The 18,809-nt window shown below is 35.1% G+C and overlaps 2 protein-coding genes across 6 annotated transcripts in view; one reads left to right on the forward strand and one right to left on the reverse strand.

Moving 5' to 3' along the window:
- LOC142351863 (striatin-interacting protein 1 homolog) overlaps positions 1–18,809 on the reverse strand; it is a 454,798-nt gene that overhangs the window by 128,995 nt on the left and 306,994 nt on the right. The window lies entirely within an intron of this gene.
- Positions 2,081–12,791, forward strand: LOC142351810 (uncharacterized). The gene is made up of 3 exons (XM_075404011.1): positions 2,081–2,450; positions 5,705–5,989; positions 12,357–12,791. The coding sequence occupies exons 1-3, from the start codon at positions 2,255–2,257 to the stop codon at positions 12,611–12,613; spliced, it is 738 nt and encodes a 245-aa protein (XP_075260126.1). The 5' UTR covers positions 2,081–2,254; the 3' UTR covers positions 12,614–12,791.

The following is an 18,809-nucleotide window of genomic DNA, read 5'->3' on the forward strand; positions in this document are numbered from 1 at the left end:
AAATTCGTGTTTCTATTAAAAAAAATAGGCCATTTTTATTTTTTTATGGTCACTCGGGCCCAAAACTGAGCAGACACGTTAACGTTTAACGACACCGATGTTTAATAAAGCATTTTTATTAATGATAATCGCTTTGATTACACTGGAAACATTTTTTCAAGTAACAGTTTTATAATTTTGAGCTTTGATTTTATATGTTTTTCTGTAGATTTGTTACAGTGGAGTAATGAAACTCTCATTGGTTAATGAAGTGGCATGATGAAAATTAATTAAATGCAGAAAGTTATAGCCAGTAATTTTGATGACTTGACGTCAATTTTCTCAAAAAAAACTATAATTGGAGTTCTAAAACTTTGTTTTTTTGGTACATATTTTGATTTTTGTCTATACTTGGTTTTTCAGTCGCTTCTTTTTTGTTCATTTTTGTATCTTTACAACTCTACTTACCAGTTGTTTTTTTGCTGATATTTACGATTGGTTCTCTGAGGAGGTGTTAATTCACACGGAAGTTTATTGTTTTCGCTTAGTGTTCCTAACTTTTGAGTTCTGAGTGCCTCGAGCTTAGTTTTTTTGAATGTACTGTGGGGCTGTATCTGGTTTTTTAGATAATTGCGACATAGTTTTCTTAAGAAAATTGAAATTAAGTTAGATTTTTTCCTTTTCTGCATAAGTGTTTATTTGAAACGGTATCTAAATTGCTAGAAAAATTCTTTGATAACTCATCTCAGGCCTCAGGTTTCGAGGCTAATGAAAACTAACCTCAATTGGGACTTACCTCGTGAATTGTGATTGTGTACCTTGGTTAAGCTCCACTTGTGTTTACTTAGAACTTGTTTTATCAATTTAACTTTATGCAAAAATTCAATAATTGAGAGCAGAGATCATTTTTTCAAGTCTGCACTCATTCATAATTCTAAATCGATAATTTAAAACCTAATCAAAATTACAATGCGCCTACTTTTTACTTAAAGTTACATACCCGTTACATTACAGTTTGAGATTCAGTTTGAAAATAAGATATGTTGATTTTTAGATCTCTATTTTGTTTTCATCGGTAAAATTATTTAAATATATGAAAAATTGGTTTTGCTTCCTTTCTACTTAATTAATTGCGTTAGAGATGATTCTATGTCTGTTTTTTCGATTGTTTGAGTGCTCACTCTAGGGAACAAAATGATCTCACAGGTATGAATCCATTTTTTTGTTTGGATATGCGTCCTTTTTTGAAGAATCTAACAAAGTTTAAATAACAAAATGTGAACTGAACTTATCAAGGCAGTCTATCTCTGCTCTAATTGGTAGGTAAAAGAAGCAAAAATGTGGACCAACGCGGTTGCATCATCTTGTGCCACATTAGGGAGCATTTTCATTATAAAGATAGTTTGAATGACTTCTTTAATGATAAGACAACCTAGTTTTGCCTCTTCTTTCTCAGAACTGTTCATAGAGCAACAGTGGCGTGAAAAAACAGCCGAAAATAGTTGTCTAAGTATAGGTTTGAACAAAATGTTAGTAGACCGAGGGACATAGTGCCCTGACAACATGGCAGTTGCACCCGAGTGCCCGAGTGCTGGGAACAGGCCCTAGGCTGACTAAGATTTTGTTCGGACGTATTTAGAGAAGCAAAGGGTATGGAAGATAGAGTACAATTTTGCAGATTAGATAAAGAAAAGTTTTTGGATTGAAATTATGCAACCGTTGAAATAAACCAAATCAATCTCCGATAGCGAAGCAGCTGATTGTCTATAGCGGTCTGATTCAAGTGTCAAAAGTTAGATTTCTAACAGTCAAATTTTGACCGAAACTTCTTAACTTAGTTCCAAATTTTGGACACTAAATTTAGGGCAAAAAATTAGATCTTTATTTCTTTAAGACTTCCAAACTACTCCTAAGCTCAGTGCCTTAAGTTTTAGTAACCGATGAAATCGTACCCTGGGGTCTCCAATGCAACAAAGCAGTCTTTCGGCACCCTTTGAGCTTTCTAAAAGCGTTCAGCGGGCGCTAAAAATTTTCTTTTAGTATATGTTAAGGATCTCTTGTTATTAAATCACTACTTTTGTTGAATTATAAGCGGGTAATGACTTCATGATTCGCACATATATAACAAAAGCAAAACTCGGCAAACCAATAGAGTAGGAGTTCTGTCTGGATACCAAGTTTTGTTCAGTTCGTTTTATTTTTACATCTCGTCCTCTGATCAGCATTTTAAACATCAAAACAAATTTTTCTAAACTAAATCGGACGTTCGAGAACAATGGCGGATAACGGAGAAGAGACAAAGCCTGAATCAGATCCAAAATTACCTGAGACTCCCACAAAACCACAAGATGAGAAGGAAACCCCAGCTGGCAAAACTTCCATGGATAAAACTATCAGTTCATGCTCTACAGGAGAAAAGAAGGAACCAAAAAAAGTCCAAGAGAACCAAGAGGCAGCCGGACAAAACAAAGGCATCTTTTCCCTTAATCTCCATCCCCGTTCAAGTTCTTTTCAAGTTGAATCATTAAAAAGCTCATCGAATGTTTTAATAGCTGGTCTTCTGGGAGGAGATAAAAAAGTTCAATTTTGTTCTCTTTTTTTTGCCATTTTTTGGTCATTTTTAGGACTTTTACCCAATCGTTCAAAAGAAAAGGTACGGTTAGCTATTGATTTTATGGGTCTTTCCCATTATAGCCCACAGTTAAGAGGTCATATACCCCCCAAACATGGCATTTAAACCATATTTGGGGGCTATAATTTCATGGGGGGGGGGCTATAATGGGAAAGACCCGATTTTACCACCGCTTCAATAAATTTCCCTGTAATTTAGGCTAACTATAAGTTTTCAGATATGCTATACTTAAATTACCTATACTTAAATTTTAACTATACAACAGAATAAAGAATTCTATACGATTAGCCCCCCGCCCCCCAACCCCCGCCCACCGCCAGCTAAATTGCCATATGTTGCATAGCTAAGTTTGAATGCAGAAAAAAACAGAAATTTTGGATCAAAAGTTTATTTTTGAGAAAATAAAGATGAAAGTCTTAAGCGAACCATAGAATCATCGCATAGTAGTAGAATTGAAACCATTTTGCAATACCATTTCATAAAGGCACCCTGGGTGAGAGAGAATAGTTATCTTGTAAGATCTTGCAAGATTCTTATAAAATAGGGTTATATTATGAATTCTGACAAAATTCTTACGAAAGGTTGTTATCTTGTAATATCTTACAAGACGAATGGCTATCTTGCAAGATTTTTGCACGTTGGTTCCGATAAAGCTGCATTCTCATTGGTTCTTTCTTTTGTGCGCATTTAATGCAGTGAAATGTTGGAAACTTTGAGAATTGGTTGCAAAAATTTGACTGATATTTTTATATTTTCATGCATTAATTTGATCGAAAATTTGTTTTCAAGATAAAAAATTTACTGCCTCCGTACAAAAATAATCATTTTCACTTTTGATTTAATGTGTTTTCACATACCAACTAGTTTTAGCCATTGAATAAATAATTATTTTTCTGTCTGGTTATTACATTCTGTAAAATGTCACATTATAGAAAGTGTTTCGTTGGAACCGTCAAACAACAATCTCCTAGCGACGATATCTTGATTTCCGTAAAAAAAAATTTTTCACATTGCGCCCCCAGTACATTATGCACTCGCGATTACAGAGCAGATGCCCTTACATGCTAACCTGCTTTGGAAAGCTTTGGCATATCTAATTGGGGGTACAAAATATACACCCACTAAAAACTGGAAGAGGGCGACAAATTCAAAATTTGAGTTTCAATGCCATATGCATTTTGGCAGTTGCATTTATTGTTTCTATTCCTACATAACAGCGATAGAAAAGTTGATAACAGTGACCAAAATGAGAAGTCTTGCTTATAAATATGCCATCCATTTTTCAGAATTTTTTTTCCAACCCGATTTCTCATTACTATTTATGATACCTTACAACTAGAGCTTTTGTGACTGAATTCAATCAACATTATTTAATGTTGGATTGATTGCCACGCTTTCGATGGTTGCTTTTTTTCACTTTTTCTGCAAGCAAACAATTTGTTTGCTCTGTTTCGAAAAATTAGCATGAAATGGGTTCGGTATTTTCTCTACAATCTTATGTTGCTGCGGTTGCATTTCATTAATTTCATTTTTTACGAACTATTAACCTCCACTTTCGCCTCCCGGGTCGAGAAAAAAATCGGAAAATATGTAAGATAAGCGGAGAAAAGTTGGTTTTTTCACCGCAAATTTCGTACAGAATTTTGCGGTGAAATGCGGTGAATGCGGTGAAATTATGTAAGTTCACTGCTAGAGTAAGTTTACCGCTACAAAATTCACACATTTCACCGCTGACTTCACCGTCATTGCATGGATTCGAACCTCTCATCTCCTGCAAGCTAACCACTTCTTCTTCCACGGGTCCACTTCTCACTCAAAGTTAGCATATTTTTTTTGAATTTAAATCAAGTTCACTCTCCTTTGTGTAAAACATACGCGTCGAACATTTGTAAGATAAGCGACGAAATTATGATGGAATTTATGTAAGTTCACCGCGTACTCTAGTGGTGAAATTACATGAATTTACCGCTTAAAAGAGTTTCAAAAGGATGTATGATTATTCGTGGTCAAATTTTGCGTGCGTCTTTTAATAAATGTATCTTAACATTTTAGAACAAAGGACAATTCGAAGCATTTTCCAGGCGGTGAATTTTTGTTATTTCACAACTAAGCTTTGCGGAGAATTTTTGTAATTTAATCGCAATCACTGCTGATCTCACACAATTTTAACACTTTATTCTAAGCGGTGATTTTATGTAAGTTCACCACTAAGTTAAGCGGTGAATTTATGTAATTTAATCGCATTCTCCGCTTATCTTAACTAATTCGGAAAACTTTTTTCAAAGCGGTGAACTTATGTAATTTTAGCGTTACCAGGTGATAAAGGTTTTGTCACCGCATTCACCGCCTGATTGATGTAATTTCACCGTATTCACCGCTTATCTTACAAAATTTTCCGCATTCACCGCTTATCTAACATAATTTTGCGTTAAATGGTGGTGACACCTCGACCCGGGCTTTAACAGCCACAGGCTTTAAATTTTGTGCTGTAAAATAATAAAGAACTAATTAAAAAAATTTTAGTTGTTGCAAGTGGCCTTCACTATCAAATTGTTGGAGCATAGTAGGCAATTTTATTAGTCATTGACTTACTGGCTTCAGATCAGCGTTGTGTTATGTACTCACTTCTTTAGAATTTCACAATTATAAGCTTGTGTCAAAATTTTTCTTTTTGTTTAAGGAGTGCTTTATCATTATTGCAAAATAAAAAGGTGCAAATTCTGCATTTTCATTTTTCTCGAGGGAAGATAATAAGGCAATCATCAATTTTTAGTCAACAGAAATTCTGGTGTGACACTTTAAATCAAGCGTCGCACTTTAAATCAAATGAATGTCCATAGCATAATAAAATTGAGTTGAACAAAAGTCTGGTGTAGCAAAATTTATGTACAGTATTAGTACAGAGTTCTTTTCAGTCGGGAAAAATCTTCTCATTGGTAACTTCAGCCTTGCTATTTTTGGTTTCTCAGACAAAAAAGTGATCAAAATTTTTGGTCGAGTGTGATCTCATTGGTCGAGATCTAAGCTATAAGATAGTTTATTGCATACTATGAGAGTTAGTTTTATAATATAACGGAAAAGATTGAGTGATAGATGTCACCGCTCAAAATGAGGACGGTGCAGCAGCAGGAATAGAAGACACAGATGCAAAAGAAGGAGCGAATAAGGAAAGTGAGCCAAATGTAGCCGATACTCCGGATGTAAAGGTTATTGACCCGTCTGTACAGGATCAACCACCAGTTGCTGGTCCGGATCAAGCGACAGAGCAGAAGCCAACAGAACCACCCTTTCAACCAGCTACATATCCCCCACCTCAGGAGCAGCCACCCCCTCACCCGTCTCAGTACCCCCCTCAACAACCCCCACCTACTTCAACCGGTTAGATTTCTTGGATTGATTTGGTTTTCATGCGAGGGACATGTCAAGGTTTTGTTGAATAGTAATGTAAGAATTGCGATGAATAGCGGTGAAAAAAATCTTTTTGACCGCAGAGCGCCCGCATCTTTTAGCGATGACTGCGGTTAAAGCGCTGAATTTTTGAGAGCTTTACGGTTTTTAGAAGTAAAAGTTTGTAAGATTTGAGGTTTTTAGCGGTGAATCTTTTATCTTCACCGCATTCACCGGAATTTTTGCAAAAACACATTGACGTCTACGGGTTCGAACCGCACACCTCCTCCATATCAACACTTTTTTTGGTCCATCTGTCACATAATCCTATTATATTTTTCGTGAATTTAAATCAGATTCAATAACTTTATGGCAAACATATGCGTTGAAATTTTCTAAGATTCGATATTTTAGCGGTGGGTTTTTTTCAACGCTCATGCAGTCAAAAAAACTAATTCACCGGTACCAAAAAGAAGCGGTGAAAATAAACCTTTCACCACTAAAAACCGCGAATCTTACAAAAATTCACCGCAAAAAATGTACAGTATTTTTACCGGTAAATTGACGTAAAATGTGCAGTTTTCAGGGGTAAAAATTTTTTTCTCGCCTATTTCACTGATGAAAACATAAATTTTTTCATGTGTGCTTATCAGTCAATTTTGTTTTTAAAACCGTGAATTTTTAACGCTTTCAATACACTGACCTCAAAACTTACATAGTAAAAAATCTTTCATTAAAAATTTGAGTCGTTAGACAATTGTGCTAATTAATGGTGAAAATTTGCAATATTTTTCTGCGGTAAAGATATTTGATAAATTGTGCGGTGAGTGTTTTTAATATTTACGACTCTTAGCGGTGAATTTTTTTATTTCACCGCATTCACCTTATACAACGCTAAAAATAGCAATTGTTACAATTTTTAAAGCATATTTCAGCGTTGACACCTCGATCTGGGCATGAAGCCATCTCTCTGATATTCACTAAAGCTGACAGTTGAGCGGTTAACAATTTCCTAAAGAGTAGAAAAAAAATCAAAAATTTCAATAAAGCCTTAAAAAATAGCTTGTTACATTGCTCTTACCTCGCAGACAGTGATAACGAACTTTTGAAATTGGTGACAACAAGTTTCATTGATACGTAGACAAATTCAACGAGCTTATTCTGTTTGAGAAAGCATAACATAGTCACATGAAATAAGTATCCTTGTATTTAACCTGACTATTGAAATATTTAGTTTTCACTTTTCTTTTTAGCTCGGAAACAGAGTGATAATCAATTTGAATAATCAACACATCAGGTTGTATAAATTATATTATTAATAGCCGCCCTCATCTTCTCAGCCGGCTATTATAGCGCTCCTATTTTTTTTTACAATTCAAAGAATTTGAAATGTATTGGGGCGCTGTCTTTTTTTAAGATCTGTTCACACATTTTCATGATTTTTGAAGTCAAATTGGAGTAGTGATTTTGGTCACGCCGAAACAGGAAATGGAGCGAAAAAGCGAGTGGTTTTGCGGCGTGAATTTTTTCACTCTAAATTTAAAGTAGAGTGAGAAAACGGTGTTTGAACAAAAATTCGGTTTCTCGGTAGTGGTTTTTTGTTCACATGCGGCAATTTCACTCTGATTTTTACTGTTTTTTCGATTTTTTGGATCGAATTTTTTTTTCTAAATGGTTATCCCAATCCTTTCACAGCTCATTCTAGGCCTGGTTTTTTGTTTGAATTAAATTTTTTTTCTCGCTAGTGGTTTTTTGTTCACATGCGGAATTTTGACAGTAATTTTTATTTTCTTGTTTTTTATCTGATTTTTATTAAAATGGTTTTCTTATTTCACTCATAGTCCATTATAGGTCTAGTTTTTCTGTTCAGTCAATGAAAATTCTTTGAATTGTACGTCAGGACTTGTCCTGCTATGGTTTTTTACTTCGTCGAATAAAAAAATGTTTCACTTTACCTCATTTTGCCGCCTTTTCAACATTTTGCGTGATATCTTTTTGACTTCTCTAGGCTAGTTTCTCTCTTCTCTCATTCTGCTAAAAGTGATTTTGAACATCAGTTGCTCAGCAAAGCAATTCAAGATGAACAGAGTCAGTATAAAAAAAATTGAAGTCAGAAGTAGAAACGGGATAAACCCATAAAGCCCAATTTTAGATGCCCGCTATTTGAACGTTGTTCCTATAAGTCTTAGTTACCATCTCTAATGCTTATTGGTATTGTTAGTAGCCCCTGTAGCCTCTCTCTAAGAAACAGAAGTACGTTATATTCAACTACGAAATGCCATCAAAATAAATCGGACTTAAAAAATGTTTTTGTACAAAAATCTTTTTTTTCAATATCTTCTATTCTTTCAATCCCAATCATGCTTATTGGAATCAACGGCGGCTATTTTCCGGCAATCTGCCGGGTATGTTTATGAAGTCACAAACGGTAAACTTTTAAGTTTAATGACTAAATCCATTACTCCTATTTAGTGAAAGATAAGTTTTTTCTTTTGTTTTTATTTTCAACATGCGTTTGGCAAGCTGTGATGACTTTCATCAGTAGTCCTACTTTGTTTTATGGATAATATCATGCTGGATCGGCGGGATATATTTTGCTCATTTTTCTGATAGCTGCGAGAGCGATAGCTGAACTTATGTACAATTGGCTTTCTCTTGGTTTTTTACAACTTGGAGATAATGATTTTCTTATGGCTTTTAAACCAGGATTACTACGTGTTCAGGCGGCGTTTTGCCCTGACATTGAAAGTGAAGAAACTACCGTGTGACCCAGTTTTTGCTCACCTAATGAGTTTTCTTGTTCATGCGCTGAATTGAATACTTAACTTTTCGACTTTGAATAGTTGTTGCAACGAAATGGCGGTGAGTAGAGCCAACCGTTTTAGTCGTTTGTTTGTCCAGTACGCTCCTTTGCTTTCATCTTAGTTACATTTTTTGTAGAAATCATTCTAAATCGTAGCAGCAGTAACGTCTTGTCTGGGACTAAAAGTGCCGTCCGCGACTTTGGTTTGACAATAAACGGCGCCCTGGACTTTGACTCGATCTATAATTTTTTCCCGAATTTGGCTCGACCTCGGACACTGTCCTCGACTTAATAGTGAGCAAACTACAAAGCGTTGTTCAGCATATAATAGTCTGATGTTGGCTTACTTTTGCGGCGGGCTTACTAACTTAAAGCTGTACAGGAAACATAAGCCTTAGAAGAGAATAAGTTTTGAAATTAAATTCAGCATGGAAATCTTCGCAGGCGGAAACTAGGGGGCCAAAAGAGGTTTGCCAAATCGGAGAAAACCAATGTACCTTTTGAAGGCGAGAGTTGGCCAACTGTATCTGTCTTGAGTCCCATGCATCAAGCGGTTTTATGAAAACAAGGCGGCTCAGTAATGTGCAATGGCACATAAGGTTCCGACCCCGCCCATCCACAATTTTGGCATAATTGTCTACCAAATGAGGAACAGATAGAAAAACCCAAAAATTATTTTTTGCGAATCCCAAAAAAGCCCAAGTCTTTTTCAAAAAATTCTGTATGAACGATAAGATAACCTCCAAAACAAATAACTCAGTGGAGTAAAAATTGATGCATTAGATTGCTGTAATATGTCAATATTAAGAAAGCGAGTCAAAACGAACAGCAAAATCAAACAACAACAACAACAACAAACATTAATTACATCAAAAAATTTATGTCCCTCTTAAAAACTAAATTTAATAACAAAGTCAACATACCGTCAGATAAACCTGAAACTAAACAAAAATAACTTATAAATCACCAGAAAACGTATGCGACCAGTCCATAAAAAGGTTTGGTAACAGTTATACAAAAAAGAACAAAAACAGTAAAGTAAAAAAATTAACTTATTTTTTATGACACAGTTAACTTCAAAGTAATAAATACCATTAGGAATCAATTAAAATTACCACAAATTTACGATTACTACCGCTTCTATAGAAGGGCATTAGGACCTGTCCCATTTTTTAAAGCGGCTAAAAAGAACAACAAAGAACAAACAAAACTTCAATTGAAACTTGCCAGAAAACGCTGTCAAAACCGTCAAGCCAAATTTTGGCACTCAAATTATATTTGATTGCGCATTCTTGAAACAGCTATAATTTAGTACGTGGCCATTCATTAGAAGGACTAGGTAACAAGTAGACAAAAAAGCGAAGTGCTAAAGTATGTAATGCTTTTGATTTTTTTTTCGAAACAAAATTACATTCAATGTCATGAAAGGCATTAATTACAAAAAGAGCTATTTAAATATCGTCGTTTTTTCATGAAAAGGAAACCCTCGAGACCTGTAATTATCCAGAATATTTCTTGCATCTACAAAAAGAACGTCAAATATGACAAAAATCAAATTAATTTAGTTTTTTTTGTGAAAAAGCGGTGTCGAAGCCAGTAAGGTCATAACAAAATCTTAAAAAAAAAGATTTTGGGACACCAATCCCTTTTATTCCCTTGACACCCATAATGTCATATTTGACCTGTAATCAACTAACGAGATTAGGTAACAAAAAGAAACATAAAAAGAACAAAATTGCGAAGTTAAAAAAGATTTTTTTTTTAATTTTGGAAAACGATGGGTTTGAAAGTCATAAAAGCCATCAGCTATCTGCTAATATCAGAATATTGGTTTTTCTATCCTTCCATGAAAAGCCAATGAAAGCTATCACTATACAGGAAATTTCATACGACCGAAACGACAAAGTATAAATGACAGTTAAGACAAAATTGAAAAATTCAATTAATTTCTTCAAGAAAGAGGCGTCGAGGCCATTAAAACGATGATTTATATCTTTCAGGATTTTAATATGTTCAATTGTGCTTTAATTTGAATGCTAATAAGGTGACATGAGAACTGTCAATAATGTGAAAATGTGACAAAATTAGAAAACGTGAAAAACTGGCAAATATCAAAACAAACAAAAATCTAAAATCTTGTAGTATCAAAGCCAAAAAACAATAATTTCAGGCTTAAAACTGCAACCGAGAATAAATGTTAACTCAGTAGAAAGAAGAAGCAGTCTTTTTTTGCTGACACTAAGCTGGAAGTTGAACAAATTAAGAAAAATATAGAGGAAAAGTTAATTAAGCCATTATTTATTGAAAAGTCAATTATTTTTAAAAAAGAAACGACCATAAACTTTCAATTAAACAACTAAATGCATTAGCCTGGAGCTGTTTAGCAAGCGAATTGGTTGGACCTATCACTCCTGAGCTTTGATTTGATATGTTCTGTTCTTTATTATTAAAAGAAAAGTCTTTTTTTATAAAAAAAAAAGACCGACTGATTACAACCCGATTTTTTTTGGATTGTAACAGTCCAAGAATGGCCCAAAACTACCCCTGTTAATACTTATTGTCCGTTAAGAATAATTGATTTTTCGAATGTTGTAGATATAGATAATTTCTGAGTTGAAACTCAAAATAAATTTTGCATTTTTGATAATCAACGAGTAAAGTTAGCAAAAAACGGCAAAGTTTTAACTACAAGGCACTCTCTGCGGACTCTGAAGTAGAAATAGTCCCACTCTGAGTCTACAAAGATTGCATGAGTGTTGTTTGGGGGTGTACTGTAGGCAAATTTAATCAAAGTGGACTAAAGTAGCTTATTTCGTGCTGTTGTTGATGAAAAAGGCTAAATTTTTAAATGTTTATCCAGATTTTTTGACAGAAAAATTAAATCAAAACAATCAAAAATGCTTGTTCGTCTTCAAAAATAAAATCAACGACACTATTCTTTAAAATTATAACAAATTTTAGCAAAATTGACGAAAATTTAGGCAAAAATTCCGGAAAATGTGAATAAAAACAACGTGAATTCACTCTTCTTTTCTCAGAAGTTTAAGCCTCGATAACTCCCTGTAGAAAACCAAAATTAAAAAAATCTTTTTAATTCCATATTCTACGCTGGACGAGCTTTCTAATGATACCAGTCTCAACTCTCTACGATGAATATATCGAGCGGCGAAAATTCACGGAACAAAAAAAAACCCAGTTGAGTATATAGTTCCTCCCCCCTCAAGAGGGTCGGAACAATAAAAGCCGCGGCTTTTGTAAAGTCGCGCAAATATTTTACCTCGACTTATTTCCACCAATGAAAAGAACTAGCCTAGACTAAGTCAGTTGTTTGAAAAGAATTTGTGACCGTACAATTGAGATCAAGGTATTGCCCTCTCCCCATCACTTTGTAAGTCTTTTCATACAGTCGAGACCTTGGCTAGGGCTAAGGATCGATTTCCAGGTAAAATTATGTTAAAAGTGTAGGCTGATAAAAGATTAACTGTTATGAACAAGAAAGTATGCATTAAATGAGGAGTTTCAGAAACATGGTTACGTGCATTTTTAACATTATAGTCGTGATCAACACTGTACCAGCGGGTAAACTGGGAACAGATCCAATGCAAGTGACGTGTCCGAATTGTCAGCAGAATGTAACAACACAGCTGGACTATCAAAAGGGATGTCTCACCTGGCTCATCTGTGGTCTGCTCTGTCTCTTTGGCCTATTTCTGGGCTGTTGCTTGATCCCCTTTTGCGTGAACTCTTGCAAGGATGTAGTGCACACTTGTCCTAACTGCAAAGTCGTCATTGGAACCCACAAACGGATCTGATGAAGCTCCAAGTTGGAGACGAAATGGGCTCTTTTGAAAACCCCATTAAAAAACTACCAAATTTCCAACTGTATGTAATAAATGCACCATGTGGAAGTTATGAAGTTATTTGAGTTTTAGTCTAGCTGACTGTTGACACACAATGAGAGAAACTAATTGTAAATAAGCTGTCACTGCTTAGAAATGCTTTTTCCAATTATAGGCCTCCTAAAATATGTTTTCGCGACGCTTATTTACCTTAATCATACTGTAATAGTGGGAATACATTTTGAACCCCACCAATTAGTCGAACTATAACGTATGGGACGCGTCTACGTTGTATTTAGTGTCTTTGTGTGTGTGTGTGTGTGTGTGGGGGGGGGGGGGTTGTAATTGAAAAGAGAGTAACAGAACTTAGCAACCAAGTAGTAATACAGACTTCCGGCATCCACGCATCACATATTTTCTCATATATCGCCTGCCAGAAGTTACTTTTCCATAACTGCTTTCGGAAGCGTTCTTCTTTCGCTTTATTTTCTTAAATGGATCGTTAGGTTATTGGACGGTTTCTTGACAGTTTTTCCCCTATTGGTTCATTAACGGACATAACCATTTTACCGCAATTTAATGGGAACCATCTTATTGAGCAGTAAACAGGTAAGAGGAGAGACCAGAAGTCTAATTTGTCATTTGCCGAAGGCTCCCAGTTATTGTAGTGATAATTAAAAAACAAAGGAGTCAAGCAGAAGCGATCAATAAACTCAGAAAAAAACCTGCGGTTCTCCAATAAGTTAAGAGGTGTGAGGTCATTAAAAATATGAAAGCCAAAGTTTTGGCAAATATACATTTCAGACGTGAATAAGTAAAAAACTGACCATGTTAGTAGTATAAAAAGCTGACTAGAACCACACCGGGGGGGGGGACATTATGTATTAAGATAGGGAATGCAGAAATTGTTTCCCTAGGGGGGACACTTAGGGGGACATTTAACGCAAATTCGCAGTAAATGTCCCCCTAAGTGCCCCCCTAGGGGACAATTTCTGCATTCCCTATCTTAATACATAACGCCCCCCCCCCCGTTGTGGTTCTGATCAGCTCCTATTTTTTTTTCTGAAAAAAAAATTGTATTTCACAAAAATTTGATGTTTTTGTCTCTAAAAGATGTGAACTAGTTTGAAACATGTTCTGTGAGTAAACAAAAAGTAGTCGGAAACACCTTTTTCGAAAATTGCATTTTTTGTCCCATCGGGGGACAATAACTTGTAAAATTTTTTGAAAAATGGGGCCTAAAAAATTTTTTCTTGATTTTTTGGCTTTAATCAATGTGAAATATTGTGAAACATGTTTTGTGAGTGAAAAAAATGTCGGAAACACTTTTTTCGAAAAATGAAATTTTGGTCCCATAGGGGGACAATAACTTGTAAAATTTTTTGAAAAATGGGGCCTAAAAAATTTTCCTTGATCTTTTGGCTTTAATCAATGTGAAATGTTGTGAAACATGTTTTGTGAGTAAAAAAAATGTCGGAAACACTGATTTCGAAAAATGAAATTTTTGTTCCATAGGTGGACAATAACTTGTAAAATTTTTTGAAAAATGGGGTCCAAAAAATTTTTGTCAATTTTTTGGCTTTAATCAATCTGGAATATTGTGAAACATGTTTTGTGAGTGAAAAAAGCTATCGGAAACACTTTTTTCGAAAAATGAAATTTTGGTCCCATAGGGGGACAATAACTTGTAAAATTTTTTGAAAAATGGGGCCTAAAAAATTTTCCTTGATTTTTTGGCTTGAATCAATGTGAAATGTTGTGAAACATGTTTTGTGAGTGAAAAAAGTTGTCTGAAACACTTTTTTCGAAAATCGAAATTTTGGTCCCATAGGGGGACAATAACTTGTAAAAATTTTTGCAAAATGGGGTCTAAAAAATTTTTGTCAATTTTTTGGCTTTAATCAATGTGAAATGTTATGAAAATGGGGTCCAAAAATTTTCAACGCTATTTCACTTTTAATCAATATGAGAAGTTGTGAAACACGTTTGGTGTGATAAACAACAACATTCATCTTACCACCACACCCCAAACACTCCGCTAAACATCAGCCAATTACAATTACCACAAACATACACCACAATGCATGCATACTTACATACATATATACATACATACATACATAAATACATACATTCATACATACATATATACGTACATACATACACGCATACATATATACATACATACATACATTCATACACATACATACATAAATATACACATTGATAAAAAAAACCAGAGTTGTACAAGGAAATAATTTTTCACGTAATTATGTGCACAATTATGGTCATAATCACTTATGTCCATAAATGTACACATAAATGGGACAAAAACAAAAAAAATAATAACTAACCTGTTAGTAGATGTATAAAAACATTAATGATATATTGAGTAGAGAGTCATCGGATCATGCCCAAACATGTTCAGGGTCACAAAATTTTCCAAAATAAATTGACCAATCGGAGTGCCTGATTTATTATTCAAGTTGACAACCAATCAGAATTGAAAGATTTATAAACAAAAACTCTAAACGCTCACGTTCAGTAAACAGTAAATAATGAACACAATAGGAACAAAAGACATCAAGCTCATTCATGAGAAAGTTTTATCACTGAGAGGTAACATAAATTTTACACACATATCTTATCGACAATTATATTTCGTAGCTGCTTGTTCTTTGTTAGATCCAGAAGTTGACGGAGAAATAGCACTTAAATTTAGACCCTATGGTGGTTTCATTGGAATTGATAATTCAAGACTAGATCCCTTATTGAAACGGAGCAAAGTGCTACGACTTCATGCTGCACTGCATGACGCCGCTGGATTTATAAAAGATTGCCGAAACAAAGGCCCTGGATATGTTTACGCTTTCCGTTACTCACCAGTAAACAATTGTCTTTTTGGACACCTGACAGGAATATTATTCATTCTATCAGTGAAAATTTTTCATTCACAATTGTTTCGTGAATTGGAATGTTAGAAAATTTTGGCAGCAAAACCACAAATAATATTGTCCTCGATCTCGAAGGTTTCAACCTCAAGTCACTTGGATTTATTATTAAAGAACTCAGTTTGTGTTCCAGTTACAACGATACAATATTTTTCAAACCGCCGCTTAAATTCGCTGATTTACCCGCACACGATAGACAAACTGTTATTTGGCTGACCAATAACCTACACGGTCTTGATTGGGACGAAGGTGATATACCTTACTGTGATTTGAAAACAATCTGTCTGAGTTTCAGTTTGCGATTCACACGAAAAAACTTTTTTCCAAAGGCATTGAAGAGTGTGAGCTCCTCAGTAAGCTTTTACAAAAAACTGTTTATAATCTGGAAGATCTAAATTGCCCCCGAATCTCAGAGATAATATCTGAAGAACAAGTCCCCACCTGTTATCATCAATCAAACTTTCGTTCAATAAACGATCAATTATCAAACCACTGCGCGGAACGTAAAGCAAGAATATTTTCACAGTGGACACAAAGTGATGCACAGAGAAGACACAGCAATTTTAACAACTTATCTGTCAGACAACTTGAAGATATTCACTTGCTTGACTCCACTTGACGATCAGCCGATTGTAAAATTCAACAGAGTTCAGGATCCTTCTCCACCAATGCAGAATAATTTTTCAAGTGATCAACAGAACCGAGCGAACTATCTCAACAACAAGCCAAACACAGCACAACAACCGCGTTACAACTCGCTTTATAGTGCAGCAGCAAAGCGTTATTTTGCAACCATTACTCTTTCTCCCGACGAGCTAGACAGCTTTAGGGCTTTCCTGCCCGTGATAGATAATTTCTATCACTTCCAACTGTACATAAAAAATAAACAGAGAGCTCGAGAACATCGGAATCAGTTCAATTATGGCTATGAACCAAACAAACCAGAAGCCTATGCAGTACCCCAAAGAGCAGCGAATCCCACGTTGGAAGCAATGGGCGGACAAAAAAGTGCCTCAATTTAGATTGAAAAAAACAACACCAGAACGTGAGATATCACTTAATGAGATGCCGAATGAGTTGCGATTATATGTCTTGGAGCACCCCGAAGTTGAAAAAATCTTCAATCAACCATCGTTCGAGGAAAATGACTCAACAACCGTTTGTTATAAACTAGAGATAAAAAGTCATATCAAAGGTTTCAATTTGTTTGAGTTCTGGTACATGAAACAGTTGCCCAGTAAATAATTCAAAAATTTAACATTTTATTTCATCCTTGTTTCAATTCACTTTTCAATTAATTATTTTTCTCCAATGAATCAAAGAGACGAGGCTGACGCCGGTATCAGTAATTTAGTCTTTGATGTGAACAACAAGGAGAGGCCCCCATGGAGTTGTTGTTCAAATTCAACAGTGCCAAGGTCCGAAGTAATATTTTTTGTTCAAGTTAGTATCATTGTCTTAATGATCATTCGTTGCTTCTCTATGCTCTTTCTATTATGAGAAAGCTGTGAAGAGAAATCAATTTGGATTGCTCTCTTATCGAGTTTAGTTGGTTACATTTTACCTAATCCCAAACTATGAACAAAGTTATTCTTACGCATGACAGGGTATTCATGTCTATTGTAGGACCAAGTGGTTGTGGTAAAACAGAACTCTTGTTTCGGATGCTAAAAGGTTCGACCTTTTATCCACGTTTTGAGAAAATTTATTATTTTTACAAAGAGTTCCAACCACTTTTCAAAGATATGCAACAAGTTATACCAGGGATTGAGTTTCTAAAATACTGAGGATTTGATATAACAAAAAATCTATCACATTGTCTGCTTATCTATGACGATTCATGTGAAGAAATCTTCAACGATAAAGAATTTGTAAAAATAGCTACCTCAGGACGTCATCGCAAATTACATGTTATATACGTCAAGCATAATTTGTTGCATCAAAACAAATGGTCCAGAACAATTGATCTGAATACAACACACATAATATTATTCAAGTCGCTTCGTGACATTCAACAAATTGAATATCTTGGAAAACAGTTGAATTGTCTCCAACTGATAAAAGAAGCATACAAACTAGCAACTGCGGAGCCCTTTGGACATTTTATTATTGATCTCGATCCCAAAACCAGTCAGGGTTTACGATTTGCGTCACATATTATTGGACCTAATCCTTCAATTTTTTACATTCCTTCGGAGAAAGCCGTTGTTACACCAATTACGAATGAAAAGGAAACATTTGCTTATGCTCAAGCAATGGGCAAATAACACTCCAACATTGAATCCGAGTTACTTTAAGACGGCGACTTCATTTGGTTTCTGAGTGACTGTGTGATGAACTTACTCTCTGGAGTTGTTCCAGTCAATAAAAAAGAACTAAAAAAATTTGAAAAAACTCTGCGTCAACTTTCGAACAGGAAAGTAGGGAAAACTGAACGGTTAAAAATAATTCGATCTCCCTCGGGCAACAATCTCATTCAACTCATAGCATTACCCTGCATTGAATATCTAGAACAAAATGCATACTGAAGAGTTTGTTTTAATACCTAAACAGATGAATACAAGAGAACAACCTCATGTCTCTCAATTACTCAGCAACAAAAATATTCACAATCCAGCCAAGCAGATATCACTTCTCCAGAGAAACAAGTCACCATCAGCTCCTTCTGCCTCGCAACAGGATGCAGAACAACAAACTGACGCTTCAGTGGATGATAGAAGTACAATAAACAAGTCTATGGCGAAATCATTTACGACAGACAACACATCGACTATCAAAAAAGGAGTGCTGAATGATATTAGAATCTTGAAGGGGATAAAGTTTGAAAGAGCGAATACAATACTGGACATAATAGAGGAATCAGATTTTGTTTCCTTGGACTCATCAAAGAGATTGCTTATTAATGGTACAAATACAGAAGTTCTCGCTGCTACGTTTCTTTACAATCTACAGCAAACCACTTGCAAACTATCTTTCGAACAATTCAGTGTATTAACGCATCTCGATATTGGTTCGCATTTGACTTGTAACACATAAGCCAAAAAGTTTCCAAATTTATCATCTGAAGAGAGACTGCAATTTTTGGAATATGAGTCGGACAAAGTAGTTGCTTCAAAATCCCAGCGAAAGAAAACAAAAGCATCTGACAACGACCAGAGAAACTTTGAAAAGGCAGAAAAAGAAATCAAACCAACCAGCCCCTGGGAGAATTACTTTCT

Source organism: Convolutriloba macropyga, chromosome 13 (genome assembly GCF_964194025.1).
Source record: "Convolutriloba macropyga chromosome 13, txConMacr16.3, whole genome shotgun sequence".
Lineage (NCBI taxonomy): Eukaryota > Metazoa > Xenacoelomorpha > Acoela > Convolutidae > Convolutriloba > Convolutriloba macropyga.

Excerpts from the sequence above, each read along its gene's own strand:
- LOC142351810 (XM_075404011.1), top strand. The coding sequence starts at position 2,255 with ATGGCGGATAACGGAGAAGAGACAAAGCCTGAATCAGATCCAAAATTA. Across the intron at positions 2,451-5,704 it reads GGCAGCCGGACAAAACAAAG|ATGTCACCGCTCAAAATGAG; the intron begins GCATCTTTTCCC and ends ATTGAGTGATAG. Across the intron at positions 5,990-12,356 it reads ACCCCCACCTACTTCAACCG|TCGTGATCAACACTGTACCA; the intron begins GTTAGATTTCTT and ends TTAACATTATAG.